We start from the raw sequence: 18131 nt of genomic DNA on the forward strand, positions 1-18131 counted from the left end.
GAAGTTAAAATAGGGAGCGAGGGGCAAATGCACCTTCACGCTCAAAATCTGAACTTCAAATAATGGAAAGCAACCACTGAACGGATTTTTATACCCTCTGGTAGTACCAAACGCGAAGAGGTAACGCCATCTATCGGCAAAAATAACTGAATTAAGACAGTAGAATTTTAAAGGCATTAGGAAGGACTGGATTGGACTTCAAATCATTAACTAAACCTGCTAAATCTTTGTGAATGTGAAAAGTCTCAAGAAAATCCAATTCACTTATGGAAGAAGCCTTTTGGATAATTTTTGCAGACCCAAAGTCAAAATTATGGTTAAATATCCAACTATGATACGTTATTGAAGACTTGTTAATTTCGCCTTTTCTGACATAAGATTCATGTTCCTTGATACGAAACTTCAACGCTCTTTTTGTTTGGCCTATATATCTTAAATCACACTGACACGATATACTACTATAAATTCCCCAAGAATTCAAGACAGAAACGCGATCTTTTAGAATTGAAGGGTGAATTTTATTAATAAGGGAAAAACCGACTTGAAAATTGAATTTCTGGAGAATCCGTGCAATTTTATAGCTAACAGAAGGATAAAATGGAAGCACGACAAGGTCATTAATATTATTTCTAACAGTGAAAGGTCTTCTTTGATGGGAATCTGAAAATTTTTTAACGGCTTTATCAATAATCACGGGAGAAAATCCACGGTCAATCGCAACTGCTCTCAAATAATTAAGTTCATTGGTAAGCAAAGATTCAGAGGAACAAACTTTAAGCGCGCAGAATACATAATAGTAAAAAGAAGCCATTTTTTGCTTAACAGGGTGGCATGACTTGGCATGGTGTGGTAAACAAACTGCAAAGGGTTTACGGTACACAGTGGTGCTAAAATCAGTTTTATTGCGGATTATAAGAATATCGAGGAAGGGGAGGGAATTGTTGGGTTAAATTTCAAGAGTGAATTGGATGGCTGGATCAATTGAATTCATAATAGATAGAATCTCGGATAAATCCTCTTTATAACCGTCAAAAAGTGCGAAAGTGTCGTCAACATACCGAATCCAAAGACGAAAAGATAGTTTATCAAATAATTTCATCTCAAAATAGTGCATATAAATGTCAGCAAGTACCGGACTGAGAGGATTACCCATAGCCAATTCTTCAAATTGACGAAAACATGCATTTTGGAAAACAAAGTGGGTTTGACTTAGAGAAACTTTAGTAAGCGAAACCAACTCATTAATTTCAGTATGTGTGAAGTGAAATTCCCGAAGCCTAGTTTCAAGACAATTTAGTGCTCCTTTGACCGGAACATTAGTAAACAGTGATTTGACATCAAATGAAACCATAATGGAGCGAAGTGGAGAACTATTTTTAAGTTTATCAATGACTTCAACAGAATTTTTTACAGTGTGAATATTGTTAGCAAGTAGAGGAGAAAATCTGGAAACTAAATATTTGGCCAAAGGATATGAAGCAGTACCTATGTTGGAAACAATTGGTCGAAAAGGAATACCGGTTTTGTGGACATTTTAACTTTCATGAGGTCCGAAGTTGAAGGATCTTTAGGGATCGAGCAGTATGGGCCTTCATTTATCAGTTTAGAGACTCCAGTAATATATGTGTGTTTGTTCATAACAACGATCTGTCCGCCCTTATCAGCTTTAGAGATAATGATATTAGTATCAGAATGAATTTCACGTAAGATCTCATTTTCCTTTTTCCTAAGATTCGAACCCAAAGATTTGTTGTTAAAATTAACGTTATGAGTAATTAGGTGGCGGATTGTATCCTTCTGCGTTTCCGAAATTTTGGAGAATTTAAAGGCGATGATTTGAGGAATTGAAGGTTTAGATGTCTTTGAAAAGTTGAAATTATATTTTAATACTTTTAACTGATCCTCTGTAAGATTCCTATCGGAGATATTAACGATGGGGTTAACGTTTACAGAAGGAAGATCAGCTAGATAGGTGGGACTATCCGACTGGTGTGTGAGTTTAAGAAATTTAGAAATAAGCACATTTTTATGCCGTTGACAAACGGTATCGGTTCTACACCAGGATGTATGTTCAAATAAGGAAAATTTTTCAGTGGAATTAGCAATTTGTAAATGGAGGTAATATAATTCAAATTCAAATTTAGATAAACGTTTGCGCGTGTTCCTTATAATATGACGAAGAAGTGCCAATTTGAATTTATGCAAAATTTTTGAAACGTGAACCGAAGCTTTAAGGCTACATTTCACATGTATGAATTTGGGAATGATATTTTGATGTTTGCATTTAAGTAGAAACTGTAGATGACTCAAGAATTTCGTACGCTTAAGGCGTAACTTACAAAATCGGTTCCTGTCAGTGGACATATTTCAGTGGTTTATTTCAAAATGAAATATTGTGTTATTTTTGTATTTGAAATTATTTTTTATCCTGAAATGCTACGCACTATTCAGAAATGTTTACATAAAATAAATCTATAAAATAATATGAACGTTTATAAATTATATGAATTAATACCATGTGAAATACTGTAAATTATATGAACAAAAATAGTTAAAAATGAAGTAGTAAATTTTCTCTTAGTATTTAAAGCCGATGCTCAAAATCCTAAAATTAAAATAAGTATTGCAAAAAATTATAGAGTGGCCCGTACTTTATCTGCGGTTTTGAAATGGCAAGTGTATGATAACAAGCATGCATATGTGCAGCATGTTAACATGTGAATGATGTGTTTACTTAATTTTTTCCTTATATAGGCTTATCAAAGGTGGGTAAGAGATCATAAAATCGAGTCCGATCTTCCGGGACTGAATTATACCAAGAACCAGTTGTTCTGGATAAATGCAGCACAAGTAATTTTTTGTCATTCAATTGAATAGTTATTTTAAGATCGTTTAAGCTTTGCTAAAATATTTTTGCAATAAATAAGGAAATAGAAAAATTATAAAAAAGAGAGTTTTCATAAAAAGATTTTTAGTTCCCCCATATTTCCTCCTTTACACTATATTTCCTGAAAGCAAATGTGAATAGAACTAACAAGGGGAAGAAAAGAGGCTTATAAGGAAATGCTTATTCATTGTAACTGACCGTTTCCTATATTTAAAACAAAATCACTTAAAAGCGCTACATTATTACTATTAATCTGTATAATGTGATTCCTACTTTTCCTCTCCCAAAGCTATTTGCGTAGCTCGAGCTTCAACACCTTTTCTTAAAAGCTGGAACAGGTGCTTGAAGCATATGAAGACGATTATGAACAAATAATGTTTATGATAAGTAATGTGGATTTTGAGGAGACGTACTACCTATTTTGGAACACCATTTTTGTAAGAAATCATATTTTTATTTACTACGAATTAAACAAAATATATTTAGGAGTTTTGATGACCGATATAAAAATTTTAGAGTGGTGTAGGATAGTACTTTGTCCTCGGCATCTTCAGAATTGAAGAAATTCATTCAATCTCTCTACATATATTGTAGATATGGAAAACTTTCTGTCAGTTTTTAATGACTGTTATTTCTACATAGATTTCAACACTAAAGGCCGTTGATTAACTAACATTCATACGTTGTGGAGCAATGTTACATAGGTTGTGGAGCAATGTTAAATGAACATACAATATTAGAAGTATTCCTCATTTCCTGCTACAATAGTGTAAAGAATCAAATTTGCTTTGCCTGTTTATTACCTCAAAATGTGTACTTGTGTTAATTCCTCTATCAGATGCAATTTTAGTTTGTATGCAGAACTTTTGAATTGCTTTCAACAGATTGTGTGCTTAAAATAGATGCTCTCTTTCGCGTTAAATCTTTAAACATTCTGAGTTGCACTTCAAAGTGTGAATCCCGGTACCGGTTTAGAAAAGGGTAAGATTCAAATCCAGATTGTTGCAAGCACCTACAAGTACAGAAACAAAATTTGCATTATTTGATTCAATTGATATCAAATTTACATTATTTTAATTGCACATTATGCCCATATGATAGTTCCCAAAAGTCTAGTCGAGGATTTAACTTTATTCAAATGAAGTTTAGATACAAACAAAATTTGTCAGTTTAGCATTTGATCATCAGCTTATTTGCACAAATTTATGAACTTAGTAACATTTGCATTAAAAGCGGACACAAAAAAGGATATTTGAAAGTTTAAAACATGGGGCATGCTTTGACACTTTTTCTTATATTGAGTTACGTCTTGCTTGTTAATGCCCCCAATTTTTTAAATGCTTTATTTGGATGGCATACCTTACCTGATATATCTGTATATCACTGCCCCATCACATTTGCCTGAAGACATTCAGAAACATAAATAAGTACTTGTAGAGTAACAGTTTTTAACTTCAAACGAAACAAAAACAGAGGTGGCAAATAATATCAGTCATATTATTGGTGCTCAAATGTAAGTTAAATGTGCGAAAAATATAAAATGTGTAAAAAAGTATCTTCAATAACTTTATGGCGCCATAGCCTGCATAATATCGTGTTAATATAGGAGGATCGATGAATTAACTGAGCGGTTTCTATATGCACAGATCATTCTGTTCTCAAAATACCAGGAAAAACAATTACGTTTGTCGAGTATATTAGTTTCCATTTATCGGATAACCAGTGTCTTAATTGGCTGGTCTAAGTGAGCAGCTGCGCAGCTTTGAATTTCATCCGTTTATTTTTTAGTTCCTGAAGCCAAATTGATCAAAAGGAGAGTTAATAGGTCTCACATCAATATTTCCCAAGGCCTCAACATTGAATTATTCTGATAAAATGTGTAAATGCGTCCGTCATGTTGTAGTGAAATGCTTAAAAACATTTCATCATTTTAGTCGAATATCAGACTTTTTATTTCTCAAATTTGCAAAACTTCGTCATTTCCAGCGCGAAGACTTTAATATTTCTCTCAGGATAATTATTTGGTAGCGTAGCAATGCAAAGACGTTACAGTTTTAAGCACCTTCTCTCATGGAATTTTATTTACTTGTATTCGCAACTCAGTTCTGTGTACCTTTTTCAGATTACTATATTAAAACTGCTCACAACACAGAAAAATTTTCAAATATACCAGTAACAAATATAAATTAGATGAACACAACAAATTAATACAACTTAAATTATCGACATTTTTGTTTTGCTTCCAATTTATATGTACAGCAAATAGGGAACCTTTTCATGACGAGTTTAGAGGATTTTTGTATTTATCAATTATGTAAAGGTTTATTTAAAAAGGACATCTTCATCATTATCATAATATCTCTCATACAAATTCCCTTTGTCCCACCTGAACACTTGAAATGATTCAGAATAATGCGACAGTTCATCTTCATCACCATTAGGTTCATTACCAGAATGAGCATTATGTACATAGTTTATTGTTACCAGCGTCCATTGTGTGGAAGATAAAAGAAAAATGTCGCAATTTAGACACGGAAGACAAATTTAAACTAAATAAAGCAAATACCAATTAATTTAAAAGCATACATGGTACTTATTTTCGACTATATTACAATTCACATCACGGAATCGAGGTGACTCACTCAAATCTGCAAACCACGCAAAATCAGGGCGATTCTTCAAAACTTTACTTAATCGGTTGATTCAACAAAGTTTGCATAGAATCAGAGTGATTCTTCACAACTTCAATGAATCGGGATGATTCGGCTAACAATAGAATCAATGGGATTTCATTCAAACTTCACGGAATCAAAATGATTCATCCGACAGCATATGATCAAGAAGATTCTCTTCAAACTTCATTGAATCGAAATGATTCATTTAATTAAGTAGAATCGGGATCATTACTGAAAAATTCACCATCTAGGATTGGATCTCCCGTGGTTCGAAGCAACAAGTGAATTCTTAAGAACTAGATGTTCTTTAACCGGATAAGTCATTCGGTTCCTGCTTTGAGCTGCCAATAATTAAACAGGAAGCCATACATCTTAACGTTGTTAGCTTCTATTGTTTTATTTCAATTACTATTCTGCCAAAAACTATTTTTTTTAACTTTCTCTTACCATTTACTGTTTTAAAAAAATCTCTCCTTGCCATGACTATGCGCTTGAAAGCCGTGAGGTTATACAACTTCATAGTTAAAAATTTGTGACATCAAATCCCTGCGTAATAGTCTAGGGGAAGTCCCAGTACTTTGATCCAACCACACGGAAGTATTTTAATAAGTCTGAATGATGAATTTATGAGATCCATCTAGCAAGAGATTTTAATTTTTGTACTGGAAATACAATGGCTGCACACTTCCTTTACATCGTAATATACTTCTGTTCAGTAAATAAAAGGTTTTTGCTAAGAAGCATTATTGGATGTTCTTCGCTATTAGCCTTTATATGTGACAATACGACATCAATATTTGAAGTACTACACTGAACTGTAAATGATTAAGAAAAGTTTGAGCTGTATAAGACTAGATTTTCTGATAACCGTTTCTCAAAAACGTTTGGCAATAATCAGTTAAATTTATAGCTGATTTGCAACATTTTCCTTTTAAAACATCTGCCAATGGTGCAGGAATCGCAGAAAATTTGGAAATATAATGTCGATAAAACCTCTCAAGGCTTAAAAATGATCTACCAGACAAATATAAATTAGATGAATACCCCCAGTGTTTTCGTAGTAGGTGTAGGAAACTCTTTTATGGCTTGGACATTTATTTCTCCCGGTCTCCTTTCACCTTGTCCTGCTATATGACATGTGTATTTAATGGTCGTTTGGACAAACGGACATTTCGAAGGCATAATAGGTAGTTCAGCAAGTTTGAATTTCTCCAAGACAACTTGTAGGTGCTTCAAATGTTCTTCCCGGGTTTTTTCGAATACTGCAAAATCATCAATTTAGGGTACAGCGAATTCCTAACAATTTCCCCATATTTCTGCAATCAAACGGCTTAAATCGTACGGAACAATTTTTATCCCGAATTTAACCCGAAATTTATTCATCCGACATCATATGATCAAGATTATTCTCTTCAAATTTCAGGAGTTTAAAGGTGTCAGAATTTGTCATAAAAGCAGCATAATGTTGAGCTCTTTTAGTTAGTGGCATTTGCTAGTAACCTTGAGTGAGATCTAGAATAGTTATACATCTGGTAATATACATCCTTTAATAGTTATACATCATACAGGTAAATAGTTATACATCCTTTAATACGTTAACAAATAAATAAAAAATAACGTTGACAAATGAATAAAATAATAAGGTTTAAACAGGGAAATTATTATACGAGTACATTTTAAATAAAGATGATCTTCAAGTTTATGAGTACCTGTTGCTCACACGAAATCACCAGTTCCAAAACCGTTTTCATTATGATCGGCTTTGGCAACACCAACTGACATTTTTCTCTGCCACTTACACATACGTAAATATATGTCACATGTATATATAAAAAATTCTGGACAAAGATGGTAGCAGAAATAGTAATTTATAATTGAGGTAAAAAGGAAAAAAAAAAGCAATTAATTCATATATTACGATTATTTTGTATAAAAGATTTATCTGTTGATAAATCTTTTATACAAAATAATATGCCATATTAAATATTTTAGGCTAAAATTACACACCGAACAAATATTAATTTAGAAGTCAACAACAAAAATCAGCGCTATATATTTGCAAATTTCCACAGGACTAGTTTCGATGGTTTTACCGAACCGCCATCTTCAGCCGCCAAAGTGCAAATGAACGAGATCAGATATAGTAATAAGATAAGAATGGCTGGCGCCATCTATTGATGAAAATAAAACTAAAATATAATTTCCTAAAAAGCTGAATTTACATATGGATTGCAATTAGAAAGCAGAAGAGAAAGTTTTTTTTTAATGTGAAACGCCTCTAGAAAATCTAATTCACCAATGGAAGATGTTTTTTGAATAATTTTGGCTGCAGAAGGAAAAATATGATTTTCGAATCAACAATACTGGGCAACAGAGGACTTCTGTATTTCCTTTTTCCTAAAATATACCTCATGTTCTTTAAAGCGAAATTTCAAGGCCCTCTTAGTTTGACCTATGTAAATTAAACCACACTAGCAAGGAATCCTGCAAACACCCCAGAAATTCATATACGAAATGGGATCCTTAAATATGGAACTCCGAAAATTATTCATAGGAGGATAAACGACTCGAAAGTTAAATTTCTGTGAAATATGTGCAATTTTATAGCTAACTGATGGAAAGAAACTAATCACAAGAGAATTCTTATAATATCCTAAAACAAGAGTATGCCAATTCAGAAGTCAAACAACAAAAATCAGCGTTAATTCACAAAATTTTCACAGGACTAGTTTCGATGGTTTTATCGAACCATCATCTTCAGCTGCAAAACCGCAAATGAACAAGATAGGAAATAATGTTTAGATAAGATAGATAAGAAAGCCTGGACAAGAATAAGCAAGTGGCGCCATCTGTTGGCGAAACCAGAACTAAAACATAATTTCTCTAAAAGCCGAAGGCAAATTTGGATTGGAATTAGGATCGTTAACTAGAACAGAAAGATTTTTATGAATGTGAAATGCCTCTAGAAAATCCAGTTCTCCAATGGAAGATGTTTTTTGAATAATTTTGGCAGCAGAAAAACTGAAAGTGTGATTTTCGGACCAACAATGTTGAGCAACAGAAGACTTCTGTGTTTCCTTTTTTCTAACATATGCCTCATGTTCTTTGACGCGAAATTTTAAGGCTCTCTTAGTTTGGCCAATGTAAATTAAACCGCACTGGCAAGGAATCCTATAAATACCCCAGGAATTCATATCCGGAATGGGGTCCTTGAGTATAGAAGTCGGAATTTTATTGATGGGAGAGTAAACAACCCGAAAGTTAAATTTCTGCAAAATATGTGCAACTTTATAGCTAATTGATGGAAAGAAGGGAATGACAACAGAATTTTTATAATCTCCTAAAATAAGAGTGTGGCTTTTAGTGTGTTGAGATGAGAATTTTTTAACTGCTTGATTAATAATGTTGGGTGAAAAGCCCCTGTCAATAGCTATTGCTTTTAAATAATTTAGTTCTTCATCAAGGGCTAGTTTGGAGGAGCAAACTTGAAGAGCACGGAAAACATAGGAATAAAATGAAGCTAACTTTTGTTTAGTCGGATGACATGATTTAAAATGTGGTGGAAGGCAAACCGATGAAGGTTTACGGTAAACTGTAGTACTGAAGTTGGATGTGTTACGTGTGACCAGAATGTCGAGAAACGGAAGAGAATTGCAAGTCTCAAGTTCAAAAGTGAACTGAATAGCAGGATCAATAGAATTCATTGTTGAAAGAACTCTATTTAAATCATCTTTATTACCTTCAAAGAGGGTAAAAGTATCGTCTACGTAGCGGAACCATGCCGGGAAGTTTAAAGTTTCAAACAATTTTGATTCATAATAATGCATGTAGATATCAGCCAGGATGGGACTGAGGGGGCTTCCCATGGCTAATCCCTCAGTTTGCTTGTAATATTTATTTTGGAAAACAAAATGTGTTTGTATCAAACAGAGTTGAGTGAGAGAAATTAGCTCATCAATTTCGATGCAAGAGAAATGAAATTCGCGAAGTCTGGTTTCTAGACATCTTAATGCACCCTCCACTGGGACATTGGTGAATAATGATTTTACATCAAAAGAAACCATGAGTAAATTACGAGGAGAAATGTTTTTAACCTTTTTTACAAACTCTATTGAATTTTTTATGGTGTAAATGTTATTGTCTAATAGAGTGGAAAATCTAGAAACTAAATATTTAGCTAATGGATACGAGGCAGTACCTAAATTTGATACAATAGGGCGGAAAGGAATACCACTTTTATAAATTTTGGGAAGAGCATATAATCTGGCACAATTCGCAACAGATGGGATAAGCGAATGTTTTAAGTTGCTTGAAATGATTTGCGAAGATTTGATCGCAGTTTTTATTTTGGATAAGTCCGAAGGTGAAGGATCTTTAGGGATCGGATTATATGGTCCTTCGTTTAAGAGTTTAGTGACACCATCGATGTAAGTGTTCTTATCCATGACGACTATCTGGCCACCTTTGTCGGCCTTTGAAATGACAATATCCGGGTTAGAATGAATCTCGCGCATTGTAACTCTTTCTCTCGCAGTTAGATTTGGTTTCAAAGGTTTATTATTGAATTTCACATTATGAGCGATAAGATGCCTAATCATTTCTTTCTGTGAATCTGAAACTTTACTGAACTTGAAAGCTTTTTCGATAGGAGCCAAAATCTTTGGAATCGAAGGTTTACAGGTTTGTGAGAAGTTAAAATTATATTTTAGAATTCTCTCTTGTTCTTCTGAAAGACTAACATTAGAAATATTAACTATTGGCTTGATGTTTACAATGGGAAGATTTTTTGAACTACTTGAACTGGAAGACTGTAAAAGAAGTTTTTCGAATTTAACTGCAAGGGTGTTTTTATGACGGTTAACTGCATTCTCCGTTCTAGACCAAGACTTTTGTTCAAGGGCAGTGAATTTTGGATATGTTTTAGCGAGTTCCAGATGAAGCTTATAGAGTTCATGTTCAATTTTGGACAATTGTTGACGTGTATCCCTTATCACGGACCGAAGTAAGGCAAGTTTGCAATTTAACAGAATTCTTGAAACGCGACTCGAAGGTTTTTGATTAGATTTGATTTGAATAAAATTGGGGATCAATTTTTTACATTTACATTTAAGTAAAAAGTCAAGATGATTCAGGAATTTTTGCCGTTTCAGGCGTAATTTAGTGAAACGATTAACGGATGAAGGCATGATAAACAATGCAGAAAATCAAACTAAAGTAACTGAGCAAGTTATTTTTGCTCAGTTAATTATAATATTTATAGTTCAGTTAATTATAATATTTATAGCTCAGTTAATTATATAGTGTATTTTTGCTCAGTTAATTTAGTTTGATTTTCTGCATTGTTTATCATGCCTTCATCCGTTAATCGTTTCACTAAATTACGCCTGAAACGGCAAAAATTCCTGAATCATCTTGACTTTTTACTTAAATGTAAATGTAAAAAATTGATCCCCAATTTTATTCAAATCAAATCTAATCAAAAACCTTCGAGTCGCGTTTCAAGAATTCTGTTAAATTGCAAACTTGCCTTACTTCGGTCCGTGATAAGGGATACACGTCAACAATTGTCCAAAATTGAACATGAACTCTATAAGCTTCATCTGGAACTCGCTAAAACATATCCAAAATTCACTGCCCTTGAACAAAAGTGTTGGTCTAGAACGGAGAATGCAGTTAACCGTCATAAAAACACCCTTGCAGTTAAATTCGAAAAACTTCTTTTACAGTCTTCCAGTTCAAGTAGTTCAAAAAATCTTCCCATTGTAAACATCAAGCCAATAGTTAATATTTCTAATGTTAGTCTTTCAGAAGAACAAGAGAGAATTCTAAAATATAATTTTAACTTCTCATAAACCTGTAAACCCTCGATTCCAAAGATTTTGGCTCCTATCGAAAAAGCTTTTAAGTTCAGTAAAGTTTCAGATTCACAGAAAGAAATGATTAGGCATCTTATCGCTCATAATGTGAAATTCAATAATAAACCTTTGAAACCAAATCTAACTGCGAGAGAAAGAGTTACAATGCGCGAGATTCATTCTAACCCGGATATTGTCATTTCAAAGGCCGACAAAGGTGGCCAGATAGTCGTCATGGATAAGAACACTTACATCGATGGTGTCACTAAACTCTTAAACGAAGGACCATATAATCCGATCCCTAAAGATCCTTCACCTTCGGACTTATCCAAAATAAAAACTGCGATCAAATCTTCGCAAATCATTTCAAGCAACTTAAAACATTCGCTTATCCCATCTGTTGCGAATTGTGCCAGATTATATGCTCTTCCCAAAATTTATAAAAGTGGTATTCCTTTCCGCCCTATTGTATCAAATTTAGGTACTGCCTCGTATCCATTAGCTAAATATTTAGTTTCTAGATTTTCCACTCTATTAGACAATAACATTTACACCATAAAAAATGCAATAGAGTTTGTAAAAAAGGTTAAAAACATTTCTCCTCGTAATTTACTCATGGTTTCTTTTGATGTAAAATCATTATTCACCAATGTCCCAGTGGAGGGTGCATTAAGATGTCTAGAAACCAGACTTCGCGAATTTCATTTCTCTTGCATCGAAATTGATGAGCTAATTTCTCTCACTCAACTCTGTTTGATACAAACACATTTTGTTTTCCAAAATAAATATTACAAGCAAACTGAGGGATTAGCCATGGGAAGCCCCCTCAGTCCCATCCTGCCTGATATCTACATGCATTATTATGAATCAAAATTGTTTGAAACTTTAAACTTCCCGGCATGGTTCCGATACGTAGACGATACTTTTACCCTCTTTGAAGGTAATAAAGATGATTTAAATAGAGTTCTTTCAACAATGAATTCTATTGATCCTGCTATTCAGTTCACTTTTGAACTTGAGACTTGCAATTCTCTTCCGTTTCTCGACATTCTGGTTACACGTAACACATCCAACTTCAGTACTACAGTTTACCGTAAACCTTCATCGGTTTGCCTTCCACCACATTTTAAATCATGTCATCCGACTAAACAAAAGTTAGCTTCATTTTATTCCTATGTTTTCCGTGCTCTTCAAGTTTGCTCCTCCAAACTAGCCCTTGATGAAGAACTAAATTATTTAAAAGCAATAGCTATTGACAGGGGCTTTTCACCCAACATTATTAATCAAGCAGTTAAAAAATTCTCATCTCAACACACTAAAAGCCACACTCTTATTTTAGGAGATTATAAAAATTCTGTTGTCATTCCCTTCTTTCCATCAATTAGCTATAAAGTTGCACATATTTTGCAGAAATTTAACTTTCGGGTTGTTTACTCTCCCATCAATAAAATTCCAACTTCTATACTCAAGGACCCCATTCCGGATATGAATTCCTGGGGTATTTATAGGATTCCTTGCCAGTGCGTTTTAATTTACATTGGCCAAACTAAGAGAGCCTTAAAATTTCGCGTCAAAGAACATGAGGCATATGTTAGAAAAAAGGAAACACAGAAGTCTTCTGTTGCTCAACATTGTTGGTCCGAAAATCACACTTTCAATTTTTCTGCTGCCAAAATTATTCAAAAAACATCTTCCATTGGAGAACTGGATTTTCTAGAGGCATTTCACATTCATAAAAATCTTTCTGTTCTAGTTAACGATCCTAATTCCAATCCAAATTTGCCTTCGGCTTTTAGAGAAATTATGTTTTAGTTCTGGTTTCGCCAACAGATGGCGCCACTTGCTTATTCTTGTCCAGGCTTTCTTATCTTATCTAAGCATTATTTCCTATCTTGTTCATTTGCGGTTTTGCAGCTGAAGATGATGGTTCGGTAAAACCATCGAAACTAGTCCTGTGAAAATTTTGTGAATTAACGCTGATTTTTGTTGTTTGACTTCTGAATCAGTATTTATTCGGCGTGTTCTTGTGCCTTAAGAGTATGCTATTTTGTGTCTTGAGACGAGAATTTTTATAATTCCTTGGTTTATTGCATGAAAAGTTCCTGTCAATAGCTACTGCTTTTAAGTAATTTATTTCTTGATCAAGGACCAGTTTGGAGGAGCAAATTTGAAGTGCACGAAAACAAAGGAATAAAATGAAGCTAACTTTTGTTTAGTCGGATGACATGATTTGAAGTGTGGTGGAAGGCAAACCGATGAAGGTTTACGGTAAACAGTAGTACTGAAGTTGTATGTGTGACGTGTGATCAAAATGTCGAGAAACGGAAGAGAATTGCATGTTTCAAGTTCAAAAGTGAACTGAATAGCAGGATAAATGGAATGCATTGTTGAAAGAACTTTATTTAAATAATCTTTATTTTCGTCAAAGAGGGTAAGAGTATCAAATTTAGTATCAAATTAAAGTAGAACTATCAAATTAAAAAAAATTAAGTATTGTCTGGGTAGTGGAACCCTACCGGGAAGTGTAAAATTTCAAATAATTTTCATTCAAAATAATGCATGTAGATATCATCCAGGATGGGACTAATAGCGCTTCCCATGCCTAATCCCTCAGTTTGCTGGTAATGCTTGTTTTGAAAAGCAAAATAGGTTTGCATAAGAGTTGAGTAAGGGAAATTAGCTCATCATTTTCGATGCAGGAGAAATTAAATTCACGAAGTCTCGTTTCTAGACGTCTTAATGCACTCTTCCACTGGAACACTGGTAAATAATGATTTTACATCAAAAGAAGCCATGAGTAGATTTCTAGTAGAAATGCTTTTAACCTTTTTTAAAAACTCTGTTGAATTTTATGGTGTAAATGCTATTTTCTAATAGAGTTTAAAATCTAGAAACTAAATATTTAGCAAATGATTACGAGGCAGTTCCTAAATTTGATACAATAGAGCGGAGAGGAATACCAATTTTATGAATTTGGGGAAGAGCATATAATCTGGCACAATTCGCAGCAGATAAGCAATTGTTTTCAGTTGATTTGTTAAGATTTGATCGCAGTTTTTATTTTTGAGATGTCCGAAGGTGAAGGTTCTTTATGAATCGGATTATATGGTCCTTCGTTTAAGAGTTTAGTGACACCATTGATGTAAGTGTTCTTGTCCATAACGATTATCTAGCCAGCTTTGTCGGCCTTTGAAATGATAATGTCCGGGTTATAATGAATTTCGCGCATTTTCGCTGTTTCTCCCTCTTTTAGATTTGGTTTCAAAGGCTTATTATTGAATTTTATAGTATGGGCGATAAGATGCCTAATTATTTCTTTGTGTGTATCTGAAACATTACTGAATTTAAAAACGTTTTCGATAAGAGCCAAAAAGTCTGTGGGATCGAAGGTTTTGACGTATGTGAGAAGTTAAAATTATATTTCAGGATACTCTCTTATTCTTCTGATAAACTAACGCTGGAAATATTAACTATTGGCTTAATATTTACAATAGAAAGATTTTTTAAACTACTTGGAATTTGAATGCAAGAGCGTTTTTATGACGGTTAACCACATTCTCAGTTCTAGACCAAGACTTTTGTTCATGGCAGTGAATTTTGGATACGAATTAACGAGTTCCAGATGAAGCTTATGTAGCTTAAGTTCAATTTTGGAAAAATGTTGACTTATATTCCTTATGATGGACCGAGGCAAGGCAACTTTGCAGTTTAAGTGAATTCTGGGAACACGATTGGAAGATTGTTGGCTAGATTTAATTTGAATGAATTTGGGGATACATTTTTTACGTTTACACTTTAGCTAAAAGTCAAGGGGATTCAGAAAGTTCTGTCGTTTCAGGCGTAATTTAGTGAAACGATTAATGGATGAAGGCATGATAAACAATGAAGAAAATCAATCTTATTTAACTAAACAAAAATAAAGCTCAAAATAATGGAAAATGTTCACACGGAAATGAATACAAAACAAAAGATTTGCAACTAGAAATCATGAAATCAGATAAACAAACACAATATCAAATAAGAAAAATTAAAATTTGTAAATCCTAGATCAAACTTTAAAAGTTGGAAAAACACTTCCGAAACTCATAGAATCACAAAATGACGAAAACAACCATGTAGGAAAAAAGGATACAAAAAACAGACCTGTTTGGAGCTCCTATAATTTAGGTTAAAATTATGCGCCGAACAAATATTAATTTAAAAGTGAACAACACAAATCAGCGTTATATTTGCAAATTTTCACCGGACTAGTTTAGATTGTTTTACCGAACCATCAGCCTCAGCTGCCAAAGTGCACATGAACGAGGTAAGATATAGGGATAAGATAAGAATGGCTGGACAGAAGTTAAGCTACTGGCGCCATTTATTAATGAAAAAAGAAAACTAAAGTATAATTTCTTTTAAAGCTCAAGGTAAAGATGGATCGTTAACTGCAACAGAAAAAGTTTTTTTTTTTAATGTGAAACTTCTCTAGAAAATCTAATTCAGCAATGGAAAATGTTTTTTGAATAATTTTGGCTGCAGAATAATGAAAAGTCCTGTCCAGCCCTTCTTATCTTATTATTATATGTTTTCTGGTTCATTTGCACCTTGGCAACTGAGGCTAATGGTTCGGTAAAACCCTCGAAATTAGTCCTGTGAATATTTGAGAATATACTCATTTTTGTTGTTCACTTCTAAAATAATATAATAAATAATATTTAGGTAAGATTCGTATGATAAATTGTTGCTGCCAGAATGGTTTCTGATTTAGGTCAAAAAAGTTCTGAGCTGATAACGGCAGCCCTTAATTGCTTACGAAACCAACAAATGTGATTCAAACTGGCTTACTAGGCATAATTTTCAAATACCCTTTCACGTATGCAACGGAGAATTACTTAAAACATCATATGAAGATTCTGTTTCAGGAAAAGGCACTATTTCTACCAAATAATACATTAACTCTCATTTATAACACTAAGTGATCATTATTAAATAAACGAGGATCTTATTTTGTGTATTCTATTCGAACACATTTCATTTTGTACGCCCTTTATCCATTACGAACACATATACTTCATTTATTCGCGCATGATAAAAAATATTTAATACACAACTTACAATTATACTTAAACTGTTTGCTTTGGGACAAATGATTAATTGGAAAATTTTAGTATGGTTTTTTTAAATTAAAAACTATTCAAAATATTTGGAGCAAATGAGATATTTAAATTGATAATTTAGTGCACGTAAAAGTAAAATGCAGCAGTATTATGAGTTCTGCTACAAAACGCATATCTTTATAGCGAAGAAATAACCCATGTAATATAGTGAAATTCTCACGATTCTCTCTGTCTGTTACTTATGATAGCTATCAGTGTTTTCTAGCTTATAAGAAAGCATGCATACCTAATCATAATTTTTTTCTTCAGACTACTATCTTCGTAAAAGATGTAACAGAAATGAAATCTCAGATCGTTATCTTGGAAGAGGTTTTCACTGTATCTGAAATATGCCAAATGTTTATATATTAAAAGTTTTTCTACCATATATAGTATATGTAAACGTAGTTATTCAAATTATTTTAGGGATTGTGTCAGAATTTAGAACCAGAATATATCTGGCAGTACACAAGGAATTCAAATTATCCACCATTTAAGTTCAGGTAAGTGAAATATAGATCCTTTTATTTTAAGTTATAATTCAATTTATTACAGTGAAGTAATTTTTATACCATATTCATCGGCAAATATTACACTTCTGGCAAGAGAATGTTAAAGTTTCCTTCGTCATTTCTGATAATTTCAAGTATCTAATGCACGGTTTTCATTCAATGAGTAGTTTGGAATAGAATCATATTTTGAAAATAATCATTTGAATACTGATATCCTATTTTGTACAAAAATATCTAAACTTAATTCTTTATTTCAGAGTGATAGGAGGAATGTCTAATATACCAGAATTTTCCAAGGATTTCAATTGCGTTCAAGGGTCGCTAATGAATCCAATAAACAAGTGCAAAGTCTTGTAGGAAAGACAACTGAAAAAATTCAATATTTTAGAGAGGATGTTTTGATGTATTATTATTGTTTCTTGGTATTGCTGATGCAAATGTAGCACTATTGTTATATGCAAATTTGAAATGAGTCCACATTTGTCAGCTACAACTTTTATTTAAATAAATTTCTGAAACGTATTTCTTTATGAATTTTATTATATTTTGGTTTTAACATAATGAAAGAAAGTGAAATTTTTTTTCCGATATAAAACTGCATTTCTTGAAAATGCGAATGCTTTAAAGTAACGAACTTATTTATAGCAGAAAAAATGTTAGCAAAGAAACATATTTCTCTCAAGATTAATTCATTCAACACCATGAATGGGCCCTAATTCTCCACCTGTGGCAGAAACACGTTAGAAATGTTTTCTTAGTTAACGATTCAAAGCACTAAGTGAAGTACGCCCCTTCTCTCACTTCCAGACCTTTGTACTTTTAATTCGTGGAATGGCTTGTCATTGAATAGATGCGTATCATTGTACTAATGTCAAAGCACGTATCATGCCGATTCAGTTTAAGAAATAGTTCTGATAATGGAGATTTTTCGCCGAGATGCTAATTCAACCCATGGAGGTGATTTCCCTATTTCTGATGCAAAGTAAGGAAACAAAATAAGGATTTTAGGAATTCCACGTTACACGCCTTCTCTTCACATATCTCAGTGCACGGACAATCAG

The 18131-nt window shown here is 33.2% G+C and overlaps 1 protein-coding gene across 1 annotated transcript in view; it reads left to right on the top strand.

Annotated features, from left to right (window-relative positions):
* LOC146998457 (neprilysin-2-like) overlaps positions 1-17586 on the top strand; it is a 34558-nt gene extending 16972 nt beyond the window's left edge. The window contains exons 3-5 of the mRNA XM_085809981.1: positions 2755-2850; positions 16985-17061; positions 17328-17586. Coding sequence (XP_085666107.1) covers positions 2755-2850; positions 16985-17061; positions 17328-17427 — 273 coding nt within the window. The 3' untranslated portion in view covers positions 17428-17586. The remainder of the gene's footprint in view (positions 1-2754; positions 2851-16984; positions 17062-17327) is intronic.
* The last annotated feature ends 545 nt before the right edge of the window (positions 17587-18131 follow it).

The sequence above is a fragment of the Stegodyphus dumicola genome, chromosome 2 (assembly GCF_044657685.1).
Source record: "Stegodyphus dumicola isolate Sdum_Otavi_A_Nest chromosome 2, ASM4465768v1".
In the NCBI taxonomy this organism is placed as follows: Eukaryota; Metazoa; Arthropoda; class Arachnida; order Araneae; family Eresidae; genus Stegodyphus; species Stegodyphus dumicola.